Genomic DNA, 16,550 nt, shown 5'->3' with positions numbered 1-16,550 from the left:
ACGCTCCGGTGGCCCGAACCACTTTAAATCCGTGTGTTCTTGCGTTCTTGCCCCGAGGCTAGATCGGCCTAATAGCTTAGCACTTCTCCGACTACTCCCCCTCGGGGAAAAGGCAGGTGCGTTCCACCACCCGGCTGTGGGTACCCCCAAAAGCCCACGACAGCATTCATAATACACTGGAAAGTAGCTGGAGCATTAGTTAAACCAAAAGGCATAACTTTAAACTGATAGTGGCCATGGTGGGTTTTGAAGGCAGTTTTATACTCATCTGCTGGGTTCATACGGACTTGATGATACCCTGACTTCATATCCAGGTAAGTAAAATACTTGCTACCCACTAATTACTCAATAATCTCTTCAATCAAGGGCATGGGAAATTGATTCTTGATAGTGAGGTCATTCAATCTCCTGTAATCAATGCAGAACCGCCAGGAACCATCCTTCTTCTGAATTAACAGAACTGGGGAGGCAAAGGGGCTAGTGCTTGTGGTGATTATCCCAGCTGAAAGCATCTCTTTCACTTGTCTTTCTATTTCATCTTTGTGCATTGGAGAATATTTATAGGGTCTGCAATTCACAGGAATAGCATTGGGTAGCAAGGGGATAGTATGATCATATATCCTTTCTGGGGGTAAAGACTTGGGATCCTCAAACACATCCTTATAGGTTTCCAGAAGTTTGTCAATCTTAGGATCAGTTGCTGAAGAAGGGTTCAGCTGAGGTGGTGTCACCACTACCAATGCCCAAATGTCATTTCCCTTAAGCCACTTGTATACTCTGTCAGCTGACAAGAGAGAGACCTCCTTTGTGGGTGGCTGGACACCCTTCAACTTCACCAACACCTCTTTTTGAGTGAATTCCATAGTTCTTGCTTCCCAATCACACACCATGGGACTATGGGCTTGTAACCAATCAAAACCCAGAATGACATCAAAGGCTCCTATATCCAACACTTTCATATCAGACACCAATGTGAAACCATCACACCACCAAACCATTTGGGGAACCCAATGATCCGAGACCAGCACCTGACCATTAGCCAATTTGACAGGAGTGGGAATTGTTGGGGTTGGAGTAATACCAACTTGCTGCAAAAACTGGGAACTGACAAAGCTGTGAGTGCTACCACTATCCACTAAAGTGAGCATGACTTTGTTCGAGACTAATGCTCTGAGTTTCATAGTTGCCCCTCCTCAGTCCCAGCCAATGCATTCAGAGAAAGCTGACAGAATTCTGTAGTGAGAGAATCTTCCAATTCTAGTTGAGCTACAACTTCTTCAGATAGAGGGAGGTCCAGGTCATTGACCACCAATGCATTCACCTGAGCTTTAGGTTTCTGAGTACAGATAGCTGCATGAGCAGGTTCATACTTCTCCCCACAGTAGTAACACAAGTTGTTGGCCTTCTTGTAATTCAACAATTGCCTCTCCTTGGACATGGAAGGGCTTGTTCCACCAGGTTTAGGATCCTGATGACTAGGCCAAGCATGTGGTCGTGATGGTCCTTGCAACTTGGGTTGTTTAACTTTCCCTTTTTCAAGTACTTTCTGTTGTACCCTGGCTAACAGAATAGCTTTGTCCACCGTTTGAGGTAACTGAGACTGAACCACAGCTCCTATCTCATATTTCAAACCTTTCACAAATTGAGACACAAAGAATAAATCATCAAAACCCTCATGATGCATACAAATTTCATACTGCAAATTCTCAAAATCAGCAGCATATTGCTCAACAGTGGTTGTCTGAGTCAGCTCAAGAAGTTCACCCATAGCATCCATGTAGTCAGTAGCCCCAAATTTTTCCTCCACCGCAGAAATGAACGATTGCCAATCAGTGAGGCCATGCTTCCTTTTAAATACTTGCAACCATTTCCCAGCGTTGTCATCCATATGGAGAGAAGCAAACGTGGCTTGCATAGCAGGTGCAACATTGTACAACTGAAAGTAATCTTGACACTTGGAACGCCAAACTCGTGGGTTAGAACCAGTGAAACGTGGAAAAGCTAACTTAGGGATGGTGTGCTTAAGACGGTGCGTCCCATCCAACCCACCGCGATGAACACCTCTATCCTGACGCCGGCAACCCGGGGTTTGTGTTCTTCACAAGCAAAACGATGATGTCTCAGTACAGCATCTCTGGGAATATATTCCCCACCACACACACGCCACCAGACTAAGACACACCTATTACAAAATACGTTTTCACTTGACGCTCACACACTTGGACGGGGCATGACAAGTTTCAACTATTTTTTAGCTGGGAGGGTGAATTGAAATGTTCAGCATGATGAAATGCAATCATGAGACTATCACTATGAATTAGAACTACCAGAAAAGGCAGCAGGTAACCATGTGCGTATTAGGTAGGAAACTAAGAGACCATTTCATACGGTTGGGTGATCACAGGCTGCAAGAAAAGGGCCATCTATGCAGCAGCAAGTGCAGCGCAATGGCAAAGGCGAGACAATGTGCAGGGCAACGACAAAAAGGCGACATGCGATGCATTTGTCGTCTTGTCGGCGCAGAGAACTGGAGATAGCCAAAAATGCTCAGCTCGTGAGGTTGTTGGGGATCATACGTCTCATACCGGCTTTAGCAGGTATGTGAATTAGTGTAACACTAATTCCGTGTTTTCTTGCACTAACGATGGATCATCAGGTAGTTGGAGGTGATGTTCATACTAGCTTTGGAAATTAGTGTCCAGGTTAACCACTACCGGTGCCTCTTGTACTGAACGACGTTCGATGTATCTCACTGGTACTGTGCGTGGTGTTGACTGTTGAACGGCAGCATGGTCACATCTCCCAGCCCAAGTCCTTATCTGGGGTCTGCGATACTGGGATGCCACACTGTCACTCCACCAAGCTGAAACGCAACTGACCGAGTGTTTCATGCAAGATCCCAGCAAGATCCTGCTTTTCCTTAACATGAGTAGTCCAGTCTTGCTTCTGTCTTTTCCACTTAACCTCCATGCTTAGAATGTGTCCAAAACACTAGATTATGAATAGGCATGTTGCCTTGTTGTCCGAAACTAAAAGCTTGATTTCGTGGCAGCATGTGCATGTGGACATGTGGTTGTATTTAAGCACCTTTTTGGTGACGGACTCTTTGGATATAAACCGAACAATGATGACAAAGGGGTTACCCCGCTGGTACATTGATTCTTATGTATCTTCTTCCCCCTCGTCTTGTAGTGTGACAACAATTCTACAAACAAACAGGCGCCAAAAGCAAAAGATAGCTTAATTTATGGTTGGTGTTATATGGTCTAACCGCCTAAGTTTAACCATACTCTTCGTGTATCCTTTTTTGTTATGTTTTTCTCCATCTTCATTTCTTAATGACCCTTTGCTGACTTAACAAAAGAAAGATGGGGTGTGTGTTTGGAACCACGGATTGTTGTTCTCAGGTTACAGAATAAACAAGTTTTTCAAAAACAAAAAGGAGATTACAGCATAAAGATGGCCATGAACTTTGCGAAGTTTTGCACGTGATTCAAGAGTTTGCTTGCACGGCGAAACCGTGGATGCTTCGCGTTGGGTTTGTTGTTGACCGTGAAGTGGTGGCACCATAATCTTCGCTCGGCTCTGACAAGGATCGCACCGTCACGTGCACTCGCCGCTTTAGCTTGCAGAGATCACGGGCGTACACTGGCTGGCACTAGTGCCCTGCAGGTCTGGGCAGCGGTTTAAACTGTCTACCTGCTCGGCTGCTCTGCAACTGCGAGTCTGCAAGCACATGAAGAGGATCGCCGCGATCGTGTTTCGTTTCGATCTGATCTGATTTGATGGCGGCACTTGCACTGTAGTACTTGCGTTGAATGACTTACATCTCAGGTTTGCACTTTACACGCCGCGGTTTGCCTTGCCACGACCACGACCAGGACAAGGCATCGTTTTTCTTTCTTTTTCTTTTTCTTTTCCTCAACACCCAGTACCTGGAAGATGAGCTGACGGGCACTGATATCGCAATGATGACGTACGATGTCACATGATTATCACATTTGACACTTCCAGTCTACCATAAGTTGGGTAATGTGTTACAATCAAAGTACTTTTGTCCTCGTCGTGCTTTGACCAAAACTTGTACTGTCACGAGCCATGATTTTTTTGAGATAAAACGAGTATATATTAAGATGTAAGGAAAATGTACATATAGTCGTACACGAACCAGAGCATACGCAAAGGATACGGAGAGGACAGCAGTCCCAACCAAACTACACAAAGATCCCTGCCAAACAAAGAAAATACAAAGAAGTCCTCTAGGGCCTCTGTGACCACCGAAGTCGCCGCCGGTCGCCGAGCACCACCACCGAACAAGTCGCCGGAAGAACTCAGCGAGAGCAGACACCTGGACCTCGCACAAAAGCTTTGAATAGAGCCGCAGAAGAAACCCGCCGCCATGGACGAGACGAAGACGAAGGACGACCATCGGCCGGGGACACGCCCCACGCTCTCCCAAGCCTGGATATGCCGAATCCGCCGGAAGATGGAGAGCACAACGAACAGATCCACTAACCTTGCTGCCGCGAACACCGAAAGCCGCCCCTCCGACACCGAAGCGCTGCATGGCCGCCATAACCTGACGGCCCAAGACTCCTAGACGCGAGCCACCAGGACCAGCAGATCCGGTGAGCTCCAACCCCACAGGCCCGCCGCCGGCTCCGGAGCAAGCGCCGGCGAGGTGGAAGAAGGCCAGGAGGACGTTATTCCACATAAGCCGCGCCGCCTCCACCAAGAAGGTCACGAGCCATGATTGCCAAGACTATCATCCGGATTCGCAGGAGGTGTGTTTCTTTTGTTTTTGTTCTTTTGTTTTTTCTTTTTTTGAGAGAGGAATAACCGAATAAGCGACTGTAGAGTTCTTCGCTGATGGGCTCCGCGAATCCGGAGTCTTTTGTAGGCCCAAGTTATTTCTGCCTAACCCCATTTGGCCCAGGCCCGTGATTGTATAAATCCCCACCTTGCTTTTAGGCTGACTAGTGGGACCACGAGTATATACGTATAGGCACAGCAGCACCCAACTACACATAGCCCGAAGCCCAGAAGCCCACTCCGCGCTCTTCCTTTTTATTTTATTTTTCTCTCGCCGGCGTAAATCACCGAACTCGCCGCGCTCTCCCTTCTCGCCGCCGCCGCCGCGGAACCCATCGCCGCCAGCCATGTCGGTGAGTGCCCTCCGGAGCCCTAATGTCCCGGTCTCCTCCTCCTGCTGCGCCCGTGCTCCGAAACCCTAGCTTTCTGCTCGCGGCCACGTCTGATTTGGCGGTTTCGCTCGGTTGCTTTTCTCCCCAGATCTTCGAGTACAACGGGAGCGCCGTGGTGGCGATGGTGGGGAAGAACTGCTTCGCGATCGCCAGCGACCGCCGGCTCGGCGTGCAGCTGCAGACGATCGCCACCGACTTCCAGAGGGTGTTCAAGGTCCACGACAAGCTCTACATCGGCCTCTCGGGGCTCGCCACCGACGCCCAGACGCTGTGGGTCTCCCGGATTCTCGATTGGTTTGGTTCGGGCGCCTCGATTCGGGGGGCGGGGGTGGGGCGTGCTTGGTTTAGGGTTTGGGTTTGATGCGTGTGCTTGTGTCGTGCTGTGTGCAGGTATCAGCGGCTGGTGTTCAGGCACAAGCTCTACCAGCTGAGAGAGGAGAGGGACATGAAGCCTGAAACCTTTGCGAGCCTTGTTTCGGCCATCCTCTACGAGAAAAGGCAAGAACCGACAATTTTCAGTAGATTTGATTGTAGGCGTGGTAGAATTTATTATTCCATAAGAATGATCCAGGGGAAATTGGGTTCACTGAATGATGGGTAAACTTACTATGGACTGTGAAGTAATGCTAATGTCCCCACATAAGGAAATTGAGAATCATTAGTGTTTAGAAGGCTGGCAGCTTAATTTTTCTCTCTGGTCTGTAGGCCAAGCTTTGTTTCTCGGTTATCCTGAAGTGTTTGTGCGATTTTTGAAGTCTGGCTACCATCTCTGACCCAACCTATCTTTGACTGGCATGAATGTTTCAGACATTTTTGTAGATTCATCTTCTGTTTTGTCACTTGACAGATCCTTTTGTGCTAAACTTCATAGACCTCTAATGGATGTGCTTCATGATATGCAGGTTTGGGCCGTACTTCTGTCAACCAGTTATTGCTGGCCTAGGAGATAACAATGAGCCATTTATATGTACCATGGACTGCCTTGGTGCCAAGTATGTATCAACTATTCTTCTATTTTTTTCTTTATCTTTACACACCTCTGTTGTTTTCTTGTATTTAGTTTCCTATTCTTTTTTATGAGGAACCAGGTAATTCTTGATTTTACCTTAAGAAGAAATAAACACCCAATTTGATGGTACTGTTTACACCCACATCTCAGCAACTGAGATCGGTTCAGTTTCTCCAAATTTCTGATCGATGAGCTACTGTACACTATGCTTTAGTTCCTCCTGCCAACTCAGATAGGTTCAATTTCTCCAAATCTCAAATTGGTCTGAACTAGTGTACATTGTATTTTAGTTAACATATTCACCCCCACACCTCCTGTCAACTGATAGGCTCTTTTCCAAATTTCCGATTGCTTTGAACTACTGTACACTGTTTATTTAACATATATGCCCCATGGCCCATACCTTTTTGTTAACAAATCTCATTCCTTCAAACTTCTGGTTAATCTGAACTATATGCTATATGTTTTGTTAACATACTGACAGTATGTCTTTTGTGCCAATATCATCTGTTTCCTTTGTGCTTACACTATTTTTTGTTAACATACTGCCAGTATCACATCTATTTCCTTTGTGCGTGTATTTGAGTAAAGAATCTCTGCACTTTTCACTCATCCAACATGTCCAACTATGCGGTTCCCAGAACCATGTGATTTAGAAAGGCCAAAACACATGTTTATTGTCCTATTGTACAAGGTGATTTTCTGGTTTGCCAGGAACCCCTGAAACACATATTACTCGTATATAGAATGGATCCATTTCCCGTTCCTAACTGGACCCTTTTCAATTTCATGTCTTCATGTTAGGACTATTGATAACATGATAATATTTATGTATCCCTGTTCTTTTCATGTAGCTTCTATGCTGGCTTCCCATCTGGACATTATTGTTTGTACTATCTTATCAAAGTGTTTCCTTTGTGTAGGGAACTTGCAAAAGATTTTGTGGTATCTGGTACTTCTTCAGAGTCACTTTATGGTGCTTGTGAGTCCATGTATAAGCCAAACATGGTTAGTGTCTTTACCTGATATACTTTGTGCATCAAATCTTTGAATGCTAGTTCTGTCTGCTTTTAGTAAATCTTTTAATTTGTAAGCGAGTTCAATTGTCTATTATAAGATCTTTTTTGATAGCTCATCTTTTACCTAGCCTCATTGGTAGTGGTAATCTAGTTTGTGGATTCAACTGTTGCTATGAAGATGTTTGCACGTTTCATTAATTAGATTGGGCCAAACTTGTATATGACCCTGAGATACCAATTATCATATCATCATTAAACCTGCACCAATGGAGTTGTTGCTTTATCTTCACATTGGAATGTGTGCCTTCACTTGTGTCCGTCCCATAAAGCTTTGCTTTCTGCTCTAGTAATACTTTGATCGATCTGCCTGCCCTATACTGTTGCGTTTCCTTATCACTATGCCTTGACAGTACTATCACCTTTTTTTTTATTTGGTAAAGGAACCTGAAGAACTGTTTGAGACAGTCTCACAAGCATTGATGGCTTCTGTTGATCGCGATTGCCTTGCTGGCTGGGGAGGTTATGTTCTCATTGTGTAAGTTCCCTGCATCTTTCAAACTTTTGGCCACTATGCATAGATGTACCTTATCACTAACATGAAAAATGTTCTACTGATCTTCACCAAACGAGCTTAGATGAATTTGCTTACTGGGTTACTCTCCATGCTGTTATGAAGGCTTTATTTTTCCATCTTGAAACTTGGTTCTCCTTGTTGCAGCACACCCACTGAAGTGCAGGAGAGGGTGGTGAAGGGAAGGATGGACTGAGTCCTCTGCCGTGTAGCCGCGTAGGAGATTGTTTCTTCATTCGCTTCGCCCTGTACTACGGCGTACAGACAGAAAACCCGCGCGGATGTTTCCTTCTCAGAGAACATATCATGAAAGATTCAGGCAGTTGCTTGTTCACCTCTCTATGCCTCAGACGTCAGCTTCTGTTTTCAAACCCGCAGTTTAGAGTTGCATGATGAGCTGTGAAACTTCCTTACTAACATGCTTGGTTGACCAGTTAACAGCGACATCCTTGGCGCACGGGCTGTCTTGTGATGACAGTTTCACCCGTTTCTTTTTCTGGCCTGTTCACATCCACACGCCCGCACATGGCACTCAGATGTATACCGGCCTCTTCAACTGGTGATATGCACCAATCAAGTGGCACCATGTCCTAATCCGTAGTACAACCCATCGCTTGCCTCATCTCTGGACGTCGGCATGGAAAAGGTAAAGAAATCTCCCCCACACGAACGGCAATCTTTGCTGCATCAGCCGGCCGATACATTTGTGCCCACTGGAAGCAAAGCGTGCCAAGAAACAAGCAACCCTGGTTAGATGATGTGTAGTACGTCCCTGTCGCCTTACACAATCATGCTCATATTATTGCTTCGTATCACTTCCAGGGTTTACAATATCGGTGGGAACCGGTCCGGTTTGGGCCGGTACCAAATCGGCCCAAATTCAAAATTCAAATTTTAATTTAAAAAATGAATAAATTTCAAAAAAATCCTAAAAATACTTCAAGGTGCGATAAATCTAATGGAGCCAAATTTTCTTAAAAATTCGTTTGTTTAACATACTTTTCGGGTATTTAAAGTTAAACCAAAAAAGAAAAGAAAAAAATAAGACGGCCCATTAAAGCCCACTTGGTAAACCGGTCAAACCGGCCGGTATACCGTTCCAAACCGGTTACACATGCGATTTTAAATTTGAATTTGAATTCAAACCGGCCGGTATACCGGTCCAAACTGATTACACATGCGATTTTGAATTTGGATTTGAATTCAACCGGTTTCTATCGGTTTCCGGTCAAACCGGTCCGGTAAACCGCTACCGGAGTACGGCAGTTTGACCGGACCGGTCGGGATTATTAACCCTGATCACTTCTCGTCTGTTCTCACAAATACAAGACGGCCAAGAGCTGCTCGTGGCATTCAGAGCGCCCTGCAAGCAGCGCTGCACCTTATGGAGGCAGAGGTTGACAAGGAGAGAGGAGAGACCTGGCTAAACCTGAACGGCGGCGGCAATGGTCACCGTGGTCACAGCGGAGGCGGCGGGGCCAGCGCTGCGCCGATCGAGCTCAACCTCCTGGCGGGGATGGTCGGCACGCCAAGCGCCGGCGAGCCCGAGCCGCCGCAGCTGTTCGCGTGCCACTACTGCCGGCGCCAGTTCTACAGCTCGCAGGCGCTCGGCGGGCACCAGAACGCGCACAAGCGCGAGCGCACGCTGGCCAGGCACCGCGCCGGCGCGGACCAGCTCGTGCTCGCCCACCACCACGGGCACGCGCCGTTCGCCGTCCACGGCGCCTTGATGCAGCTGCAGGCGGCTGCAGCCGCGCCGGCGCTGGAGTGGGTGCGCGCGCCGAGCGGCCGGCCTCCACCGCCGGCGGCCGCCGTCGGCGAGCGGCGGTTGACTGGCGGGTACGTTGACAGCCCGGGGGCCGGACAGGAGGTTGATTTGACACTGAAGCTGTGAGCCTGCCCTGATGGTGCTGGTATATGCATGTAGAATTTTTCTTGCTAGCTTTGCCATTACATCTTCTTTTCACCGTCTGCCTTGTACATAATTCGGAATATGAAACGTTTTGATAATTGTGAAGTGCTCTGATTAGTGCCTCATCAAGTTTGTTTTGGACTTGCCTATTTTTCTTGGTGTGCAAATTTAGTATCCTAGTACAGTGTAAGGAAGTTCTAAGAGGAAGTAGTATAGCGAATCGATGCTTTGATTTATTTTTTTTCTTTCTCATAAGGAACTATACAAGCTTGTCAGCATGGTTCTCCATGTTTTCTCTTGATTCATGCCTCTAAGGGCACCTCAAGTTTGGATAGATATATCTTGAAATTGGCGAAATCACCGTATATGTGCCACGCTGTTAGCAAACACATCACCTACAAAAAAAAAAATACTCAGCAAAAAAATATGAGCATCCATGCTTAATCAGAGACTTAAATCCAGGTGAACAAACTCCACCGCAACAAGCCCCAGTGGCTGCTCAGTTTGCTTTCGTTGTTGCCTGTAGACGACATATGAAAATGCATGCCTTGAGATCGAAAGCCCCATTTGTAGCAGTATTAGGCCTTGTTTAATTGCAAAATTCGAAATTCCAAATCTATCACATCGAACGGGAATTTTACATACATGGAGTATTAAATCTAGACAAAATAAATAATTAATTGCATAGTTTGCTTGTAAAGGCAGTGATGAAATCATCCGCAGAAGAGAAGTGGTTTCCTTGACATTTCTGTCCGGAAAGCTATGTAGTTTAAGCTTGGACCAAGGTGATCATCATCTCCCTCACTCTTTCATACTTGCAAGAAATCAATTCCTTGAAACGGCGCAGCAGCGCAATAATAAGCCAATAATAAAACCGGCAGAAGCCAAGCCATTGGGATCCTGGAGGTCATCATGGTAGATCCGGCTTGACGTTCTTGGGAGCGACGGAATTCTTTGTTAGCTTATCGGATCAGATCAAGGTGACGCCAGTGTACTTGTTCCGGAGACAAAGAAATTAAAATGCCGCTTGAAGGAAACTAAAAACTAAGTATACGGTGACACGTTCACGGGAAGGTACTAATAAAACTTGACGTGGATTTGCTTTGTCCGGTATTGTTTACATCAGATGCGCAGTTTGTCAACCCAGGCCAATAGGCCAACATCGCCGTGTTCTACGCTAAACAAAAGGATAGGCCACATGTCCTAACTTTGTAGGCCAGTTCGCAACAAAAGGATATGCAGCGAGTTGAGTTTCATATGGTAGATAGAATCTTTCCATTCAGGTTCAGGTCTCTGACTCAACATGGGTGTCTTATTTATGGCTAATTATTTTTTCAGTGATACGCAACATGGCAATTGGCTTCATCAATACCAAAACAATTCTGGATGGAAATCTGATCTGAGCATTCTCACTAGCTCTCTTCTCTGGACGATAGGACATGTCCAAAAAAACATTACTACGATAGAATCAGCTGTTTAGGGGACAACTTCATGTGGAACCCAATAAACATTACTCATTTGGTGCCCAACACTTTACCGGTGGGAAAATAAGCGAACAACTACTATCACTTCAGAACTTAACCCCATAAAGATTATTATCGTCACAAAAAATGGGCCACTTTCGCCCAGCTGACTAACAGTGCAAATCTCAAGCTACTACAAACTATGAAGGCTTAAAAGCTCAGGCATAGTGTACTCCCTTGCCCTGGATCACCTCTCCAATGCGATAAGCAGGATTCGATCCATGCGTGTCTTGGATAATTCTGTCTGCTGATTCTGCGCTCACCACGAGAACCATTCCAATGCCCATATTGAATGTTCGCCACATTTCTGCATCATCAATGTTTCCAACCTACGAAAGTCAAAATGACAAATGTTAGACTTCTGGACCTAGGGGGCAGAGTGTATAGTGTGTACAGATGCTGAAACATCATAGATCAAGCTCGTGGATCATCAGGTCTTACCTGTTGAAGCCACTTGAAGACAGGTGGCACTTCCCATGATCCAGTAATAATCTTCGCCCCGAGTCCAGAGGGAAGTACTCTAGGGATATTTTCATTAAGTCCACCATCAGTAATGTGGGCTAGTCCTTTTACACCACCATTGCCAATAATCTCAAGCACCTATTTTTTGTTTCAAATTATTGGATTAAATTCATAAAAGTCTGAAGGAAATATGAGACATAGATAAGCAAAAGCCAACCTGCTTAACATAGATGGCAGTTGGTGCCATGAGAGCTTCACCAATACTAGTACTTGTCATGCCATCATTTATTGGGAGTTGGTCACTCAAGGAAAGTCCGCTTTTCTCCAGTACTCTTTAAATAAGATCGAAATAAAGCAAAACTATAATGCCAATGACATAGAGATTTGAACCAAATGGAACTGGAAAATTGCACTACCTTGTCGCGAGCGAGAATCCATTAGAATGAAACCCACTGGAAGGAAGACCTATAAGAATATCACCCTCAACTATGTTTTTTCCGTCAATGACCTTATCCTTCTTCACAACACCAACAGCAGAACCACATAGATCATATTCACCTTCCGCATGGAGACCTGGTATTTCTGCTGTCTGTAATGATCAATTATTCAACAATCAGCTCGACTAGTTTGGCTTTTCGCAAAAGTAATCCATACTTAATCCTTTGGGTGTTCGAATGTCAATGAGAGAATGGAATATATAGATAGCCATGAGGATTCGTCTCAAATTTTCTGGAGCAAAAATTTAAACAGACAAACATTCGGAATATTCTGTCACATTGATGCTACAATGGGGCATTCTGACAGCCTTTGCAAGGTATAGTCAAGGGGTAAAGAGATATATATTAAATTATTAATCTGGAGCAACTGTCGTCGAAGATATTTTGCTCAACCATTTGCAAGTGACTTGCAAGGAAAACACCACTGGTTAAATTGTTAAATCATGGTAATTTTAGAAACTCTCACCTCCCCTCGTACAAGAGTGCAATCAGATTGCTGACAGCCGTCCACAACCCCCTTTATAACCTACATAAAGCATAATAAAGACATTATGAGCAAACTTGAAATGTCCATGAGTAGAAAAGCAGCACAGTAAAATGAGCATGAAAAAATAATATTGTGTTCAAGTGAGCAAAGAATTATGTCAGTGCCTTCTCTGCAAGGTCAACATCAAGCTTGCTTGTGGTAGTAATCTTGGAAGGACAATGGTTTTGCACCTGAAGTTACAATGTCATTGACACTCATAGCCACCTGCCACAACGACCTAAAACCATTCAGTCACTGTACCATTAGGAAAACAGTGCATATATATATACCAGAGTGAGCACGTACCAGGTCAATGCCAATTGTGTCATGAATACCAGTTTCAAAAACAAGCTTCAGCTTTGTCCCTACTCCGTCAGTGGTAGCAACTATGCAATCACCATCCTCTGCCCAACAAAAGCAACACGGAAACATTTTTTTTCTTTTCAGAAAGAGCTACACAGTGAAGCTAGCATCACCAAATCAAAACTTGAAGTAAATTATTGCTGCATCTAAGTGAGCAGTTGCAAATAAAGCAGTCAACTACAGGGGGCAGTCGTGCAGACTTCTCCCACAGGCCCAAGAGACGAGTAGGTATCGCATCAACACTCAATCAATGACTGAAAGGCTCAAAGCAACGCTCGTCGCTTCTCACACTTGTGGCACTGGCGAATCTCGACCGATAAACTTCCACCAGTAATTTTTGCATCCAAGCACAAGCACAGACGCGACACATTGCTTATTTAATTTGCAAAAGGAAAAGGAGCAACAACTTAGATTACCACCAGTAATTGTTTTTACCAACTTGGAAAAGGGCACAAGCATACATATTACACGATCAGTTTTTCACCCGACATGGAAAATACATAAAAAAAATTCCAGCAAAACAGATTAAGCTGGAGGGCGAGAAGTTAGCACAGGTATAAGGTGATGATCGCAGAGCATTACCGAAGATGTAGCGACCGCCGCCGCTGGTGATTCAGTTTCGATTTTTGAACGGACGTGATCTTTTGCAAACTCGTGCTGGGTTCGAATGTTCGCTCTGGGCCGTTTTCTGGTGTTTTGTGGGGCCCAGAAGATACTTTGCCTCTAGTAGTAGCTCCTCAGAAAACTCGTGCTGGGTTCGAATGTTCGCTCTGGGCCGTTTTCTGGTGTTTTGTGGGGCCCAGAAGATACTTTGCCTCTAGTAGTAGCTCCTCAGAGCGTGGGCCGAATGAAGGCACTTGCCTGCGACAGCATGGCCCAATTAATCAGCAAACATCTCCAAACTCGCACATTTGTCAATCTTTTTCCTTTTTTTTGTATAATATGAGAAAGACCTTTGTCAATCTTTCGTCCAAGAGCGGCGCTCCTATACATAACATTTTTTTAGTAAAAAAAAAACGCGGCGGGTGGTGTTTGAACAGACTCCACTATTTTTCATTAAGAGAAAACAACACGGCTTTACCCGCCCGCGGAAAAATCCCCCGAACCCTACCTCATGCCCGAGAGGGCCAAATCTTGTGACGAGTATAGTGAGAGAGATTTTTTTTACCCCTGCACTATCCGCCGGAAAATCCGTCCCTAATGGGGATCGAACTTCAGCAGGAAGGCAGGGGGCGACCATACCTCAGCCCCTCTAGTCAAGGAGCTTTGGTACTCCCATTTTGTATGACTAAGAAGCTGCGCACATCTTGCAGTCCTATATCCGAACTGATATACTAGGTACATAAAAATGCTGAACTCCATCTTGTTCGGTAGCACTTGTTCATCGACGAAGAACCGTTCATGATTTCAAAAACAGAATTGCAAACCATTTTTGTCCTCGTCGCGAACCCGTGCGATCCTCTTCCTCCTCTCCTCTCCTCTCCTCTCCTCCCTTGTAACGCCGGCGACGCCAGATGCCCTGGGCACGTCGGCCTGGACGAAGGCGGCGTGCGGGCGGGGCGCCACCGCCCCGTCGTCCTCCGCGGCCTTTTCGGCAAACCAACCGCACCTCTTTCCCTCGGGCCTTTTTAGGCACGTTGCCTGCCGGGCCGCCGCGACCGCGACCACCGCCGAGCCGAGTGAGGGCGAGGCTGCCAGCCCGGGCCCCCCAAGGGCAAGGACCGCGCGCTTACCCACGCAAGCCAACGCCACCTGCGCCGCGCCTTGCCTGGACGCCAAAGCTGCCGCGTCAAAAGACTCTCTCTCTCTCTCTCTCTCTCTCTCTCTCTCTCTCTCTCTCTCTCTCTCTCTCTCTCTCTCTCTGCAAAAGGATGGAAAAAGGAGGGTGCGGCGAGGTAAAAAAAAGATAGTGGAGGTCGGAACGGAGAATGGGCGGTGATTAGTTAGTGGTAACTAGTAATGCGGCCGCGCCTGAAAGGGAGGGGAAAAGAGCCGCGCTTGCTGCCTTTGCCGGTGGTCGTGGTCTTTCAGTTTTAAAAAGTAGTGCGGCGAGAGAACCATTCGTGATTCGTGTTTAATTAGTTTACCATTTCCCTGCCCGGTGGTTTTTCAGCCTTCGATCTGCTTTCCTGGGTCAGTTGGGTGAACTTGCAGCACAATAGTGGCGCCACGCTGTTACTAGAGGATTTGCAGGCACTGTTGGGGTACCTGAATTTCACTGTCCTTCCACTCCAAAGCTATGGATCATCCGGTTATCTGCTTTCTCCTTCCCTTCTCAGATACGAATGAATTTCCTTTAATTTGTTTGAAATTTGAAGCTACAAACTGGAGCTGTCAGAGTTTGAGGGTGTCGTCCACTTGTCTAGCTAGCTCAATAGTCGTCGGCATGGCGGCGCTCTCCAAAACCATACCTTGCGCGGCAAGGACGGCATGGCACGTGGATGAGTGCGTGGGGTGAGGTTCAAGATAGGAGAATGAAAACAATCAAACATGGGACCTTGTTCTTGGGGAAAAAAAGAAAGAGAAAAGGACGACGGACCTAGCAAGAAGAGAGGAGGCCATCTATGGCAAAATTTAGGGTGCCAGCTAGATATCCTCGATACAACTTGACTGCGATCGAAGGAGGCATCTTTTATTCTTTTGCTACCTAAATTTGGCCGGTAGTGAGCGAATTGCTACCACGAGTAGGAATATCTCGCTGGTATCTGAACTTAGCATGCGTGTTAGATTGCACAACCATTCAACCAAAGTGTCGAGCGTCTCCCTCACTCCCTGCACACGCTCATAGGTCATAGCTTGGTGTTGATGCAAGCAAGGAGAATTTAGAGGAGTTTAAACGGACTTTCACAACACACTAGCAAAATATTGAGCGAGGCTACTGTGTGTTGTGTTGTGTAGAGTGCTAGACAGGGTGTTTGTAGTCTTCGCTCTTGTTTCGGTGGCTATGATGTCATGTGTACTCTTAAAACTTTTTTCCCTCTTAATTGAAAGACAGAGCTCCAGCCATTTGCGTTAAAAAAAAAGAGAGAAGAGAAGAACCGATGAAATGCTGGCAGGCCAATAGCACCGTACTACTACTCCACTTTAGTTCAAAAGAAGAAGAAAAAAATAGCACACTGCACATCACGCGTGTAAAAACGACAAGTAACACACCCCTTTTCCATCGTCCAAAGCGTGTTTCATGCTGCTGCTCCAGTAGCAAGTAGGCGTAGCGTTGAAGAAGATCAGTACTTGGGAATTGCAAACTCCGAATGTTTCTTCAAATTTTGTATGAAAAAAATAGCTGTGCATCTGCATTCAGCAGCAGCTGCGATGCTGCACGAAGATTCGTGCGCTGTAGCTTGGGATTTGTGGGGGCGGCCGGCCCAGCCTGCTAATCATTGTGAGACCGGTGGGGAGGAAGCAGTAAAAAAATCATTGCTTCTGGGAAATTAAAGGAGCAAAGCCAGCAACTTTACTGTCAC

The 16,550-nt window shown here is 46.0% G+C and overlaps 2 protein-coding genes across 2 annotated transcripts; one reads left to right on the top strand and one right to left on the bottom strand.

The window, feature by feature from the left end:
* Positions 1-5,003: 5,003 nt before the first annotated feature.
* On the top strand, positions 5,004-8,241 carry LOC120674290 (proteasome subunit beta type-3-like). Its single transcript, XM_039955489.1, has 7 exons — positions 5,004-5,165; positions 5,293-5,474; positions 5,595-5,702; positions 6,107-6,196; positions 7,137-7,221; positions 7,673-7,767; positions 7,951-8,241. Exons 1-7 carry the CDS (start codon positions 5,160-5,162, stop codon positions 7,997-7,999), a joined length of 615 nt encoding a protein of 204 aa, XP_039811423.1. The 5' UTR covers positions 5,004-5,159; the 3' UTR covers positions 8,000-8,241.
* A 2,996-nt stretch (positions 8,242-11,237) lies between these two features.
* On the bottom strand, positions 11,238-15,518 carry LOC120652037 (phosphoribosylformylglycinamidine cyclo-ligase, chloroplastic/mitochondrial-like). Its single transcript, XM_039929730.1, has 6 exons — positions 15,498-15,518; positions 12,664-12,723; positions 12,117-12,289; positions 11,918-12,032; positions 11,680-11,838; positions 11,238-11,567 (listed from the first exon to the last, which is right to left on the bottom strand). The coding sequence occupies exons 1-6, from the start codon at positions 15,516-15,518 to the stop codon at positions 11,397-11,399; spliced, it is 699 nt and encodes a 232-aa protein (XP_039785664.1). The 3' UTR covers positions 11,238-11,396.
* Positions 15,519-16,550: the final 1,032 nt, after the last annotated feature.

The sequence above is a fragment of the Panicum virgatum genome, chromosome 1K (assembly GCF_016808335.1).
Source record: "Panicum virgatum strain AP13 chromosome 1K, P.virgatum_v5, whole genome shotgun sequence".
In the NCBI taxonomy this organism is placed as follows: domain Eukaryota; kingdom Viridiplantae; phylum Streptophyta; class Magnoliopsida; order Poales; family Poaceae; genus Panicum; species Panicum virgatum.
This window is presented reverse-complemented; position numbering and strand designations above follow the sequence as displayed.

Coding starts and splice junctions, on each gene's coding strand:
- LOC120652037 (XM_039929730.1), bottom strand. CDS start 15,518: ATGCCGTCCTTGCCGCGCAAG. Junction 12,290..12,663: donor GCACTCTTGTACGAGGGGAG/GTGAGAGTTTCT, acceptor TGATCATTACAG/ACAGCAGAAATACCAGGTCT. Junction 11,568..11,679: donor TCTTCAAGTGGCTTCAACAG/GTAAGACCTGAT, acceptor TGACTTTCGTAG/GTTGGAAACATTGATGATGC.
- LOC120674290 (XM_039955489.1), top strand. Junction 5,475..5,594: donor GCCACCGACGCCCAGACGCT/GTGGGTCTCCCG, acceptor TGCTGTGTGCAG/GTATCAGCGGCTGGTGTTCA. Junction 6,197..7,136: donor ATGGACTGCCTTGGTGCCAA/GTATGTATCAAC, acceptor TCCTTTGTGTAG/GGAACTTGCAAAAGATTTTG.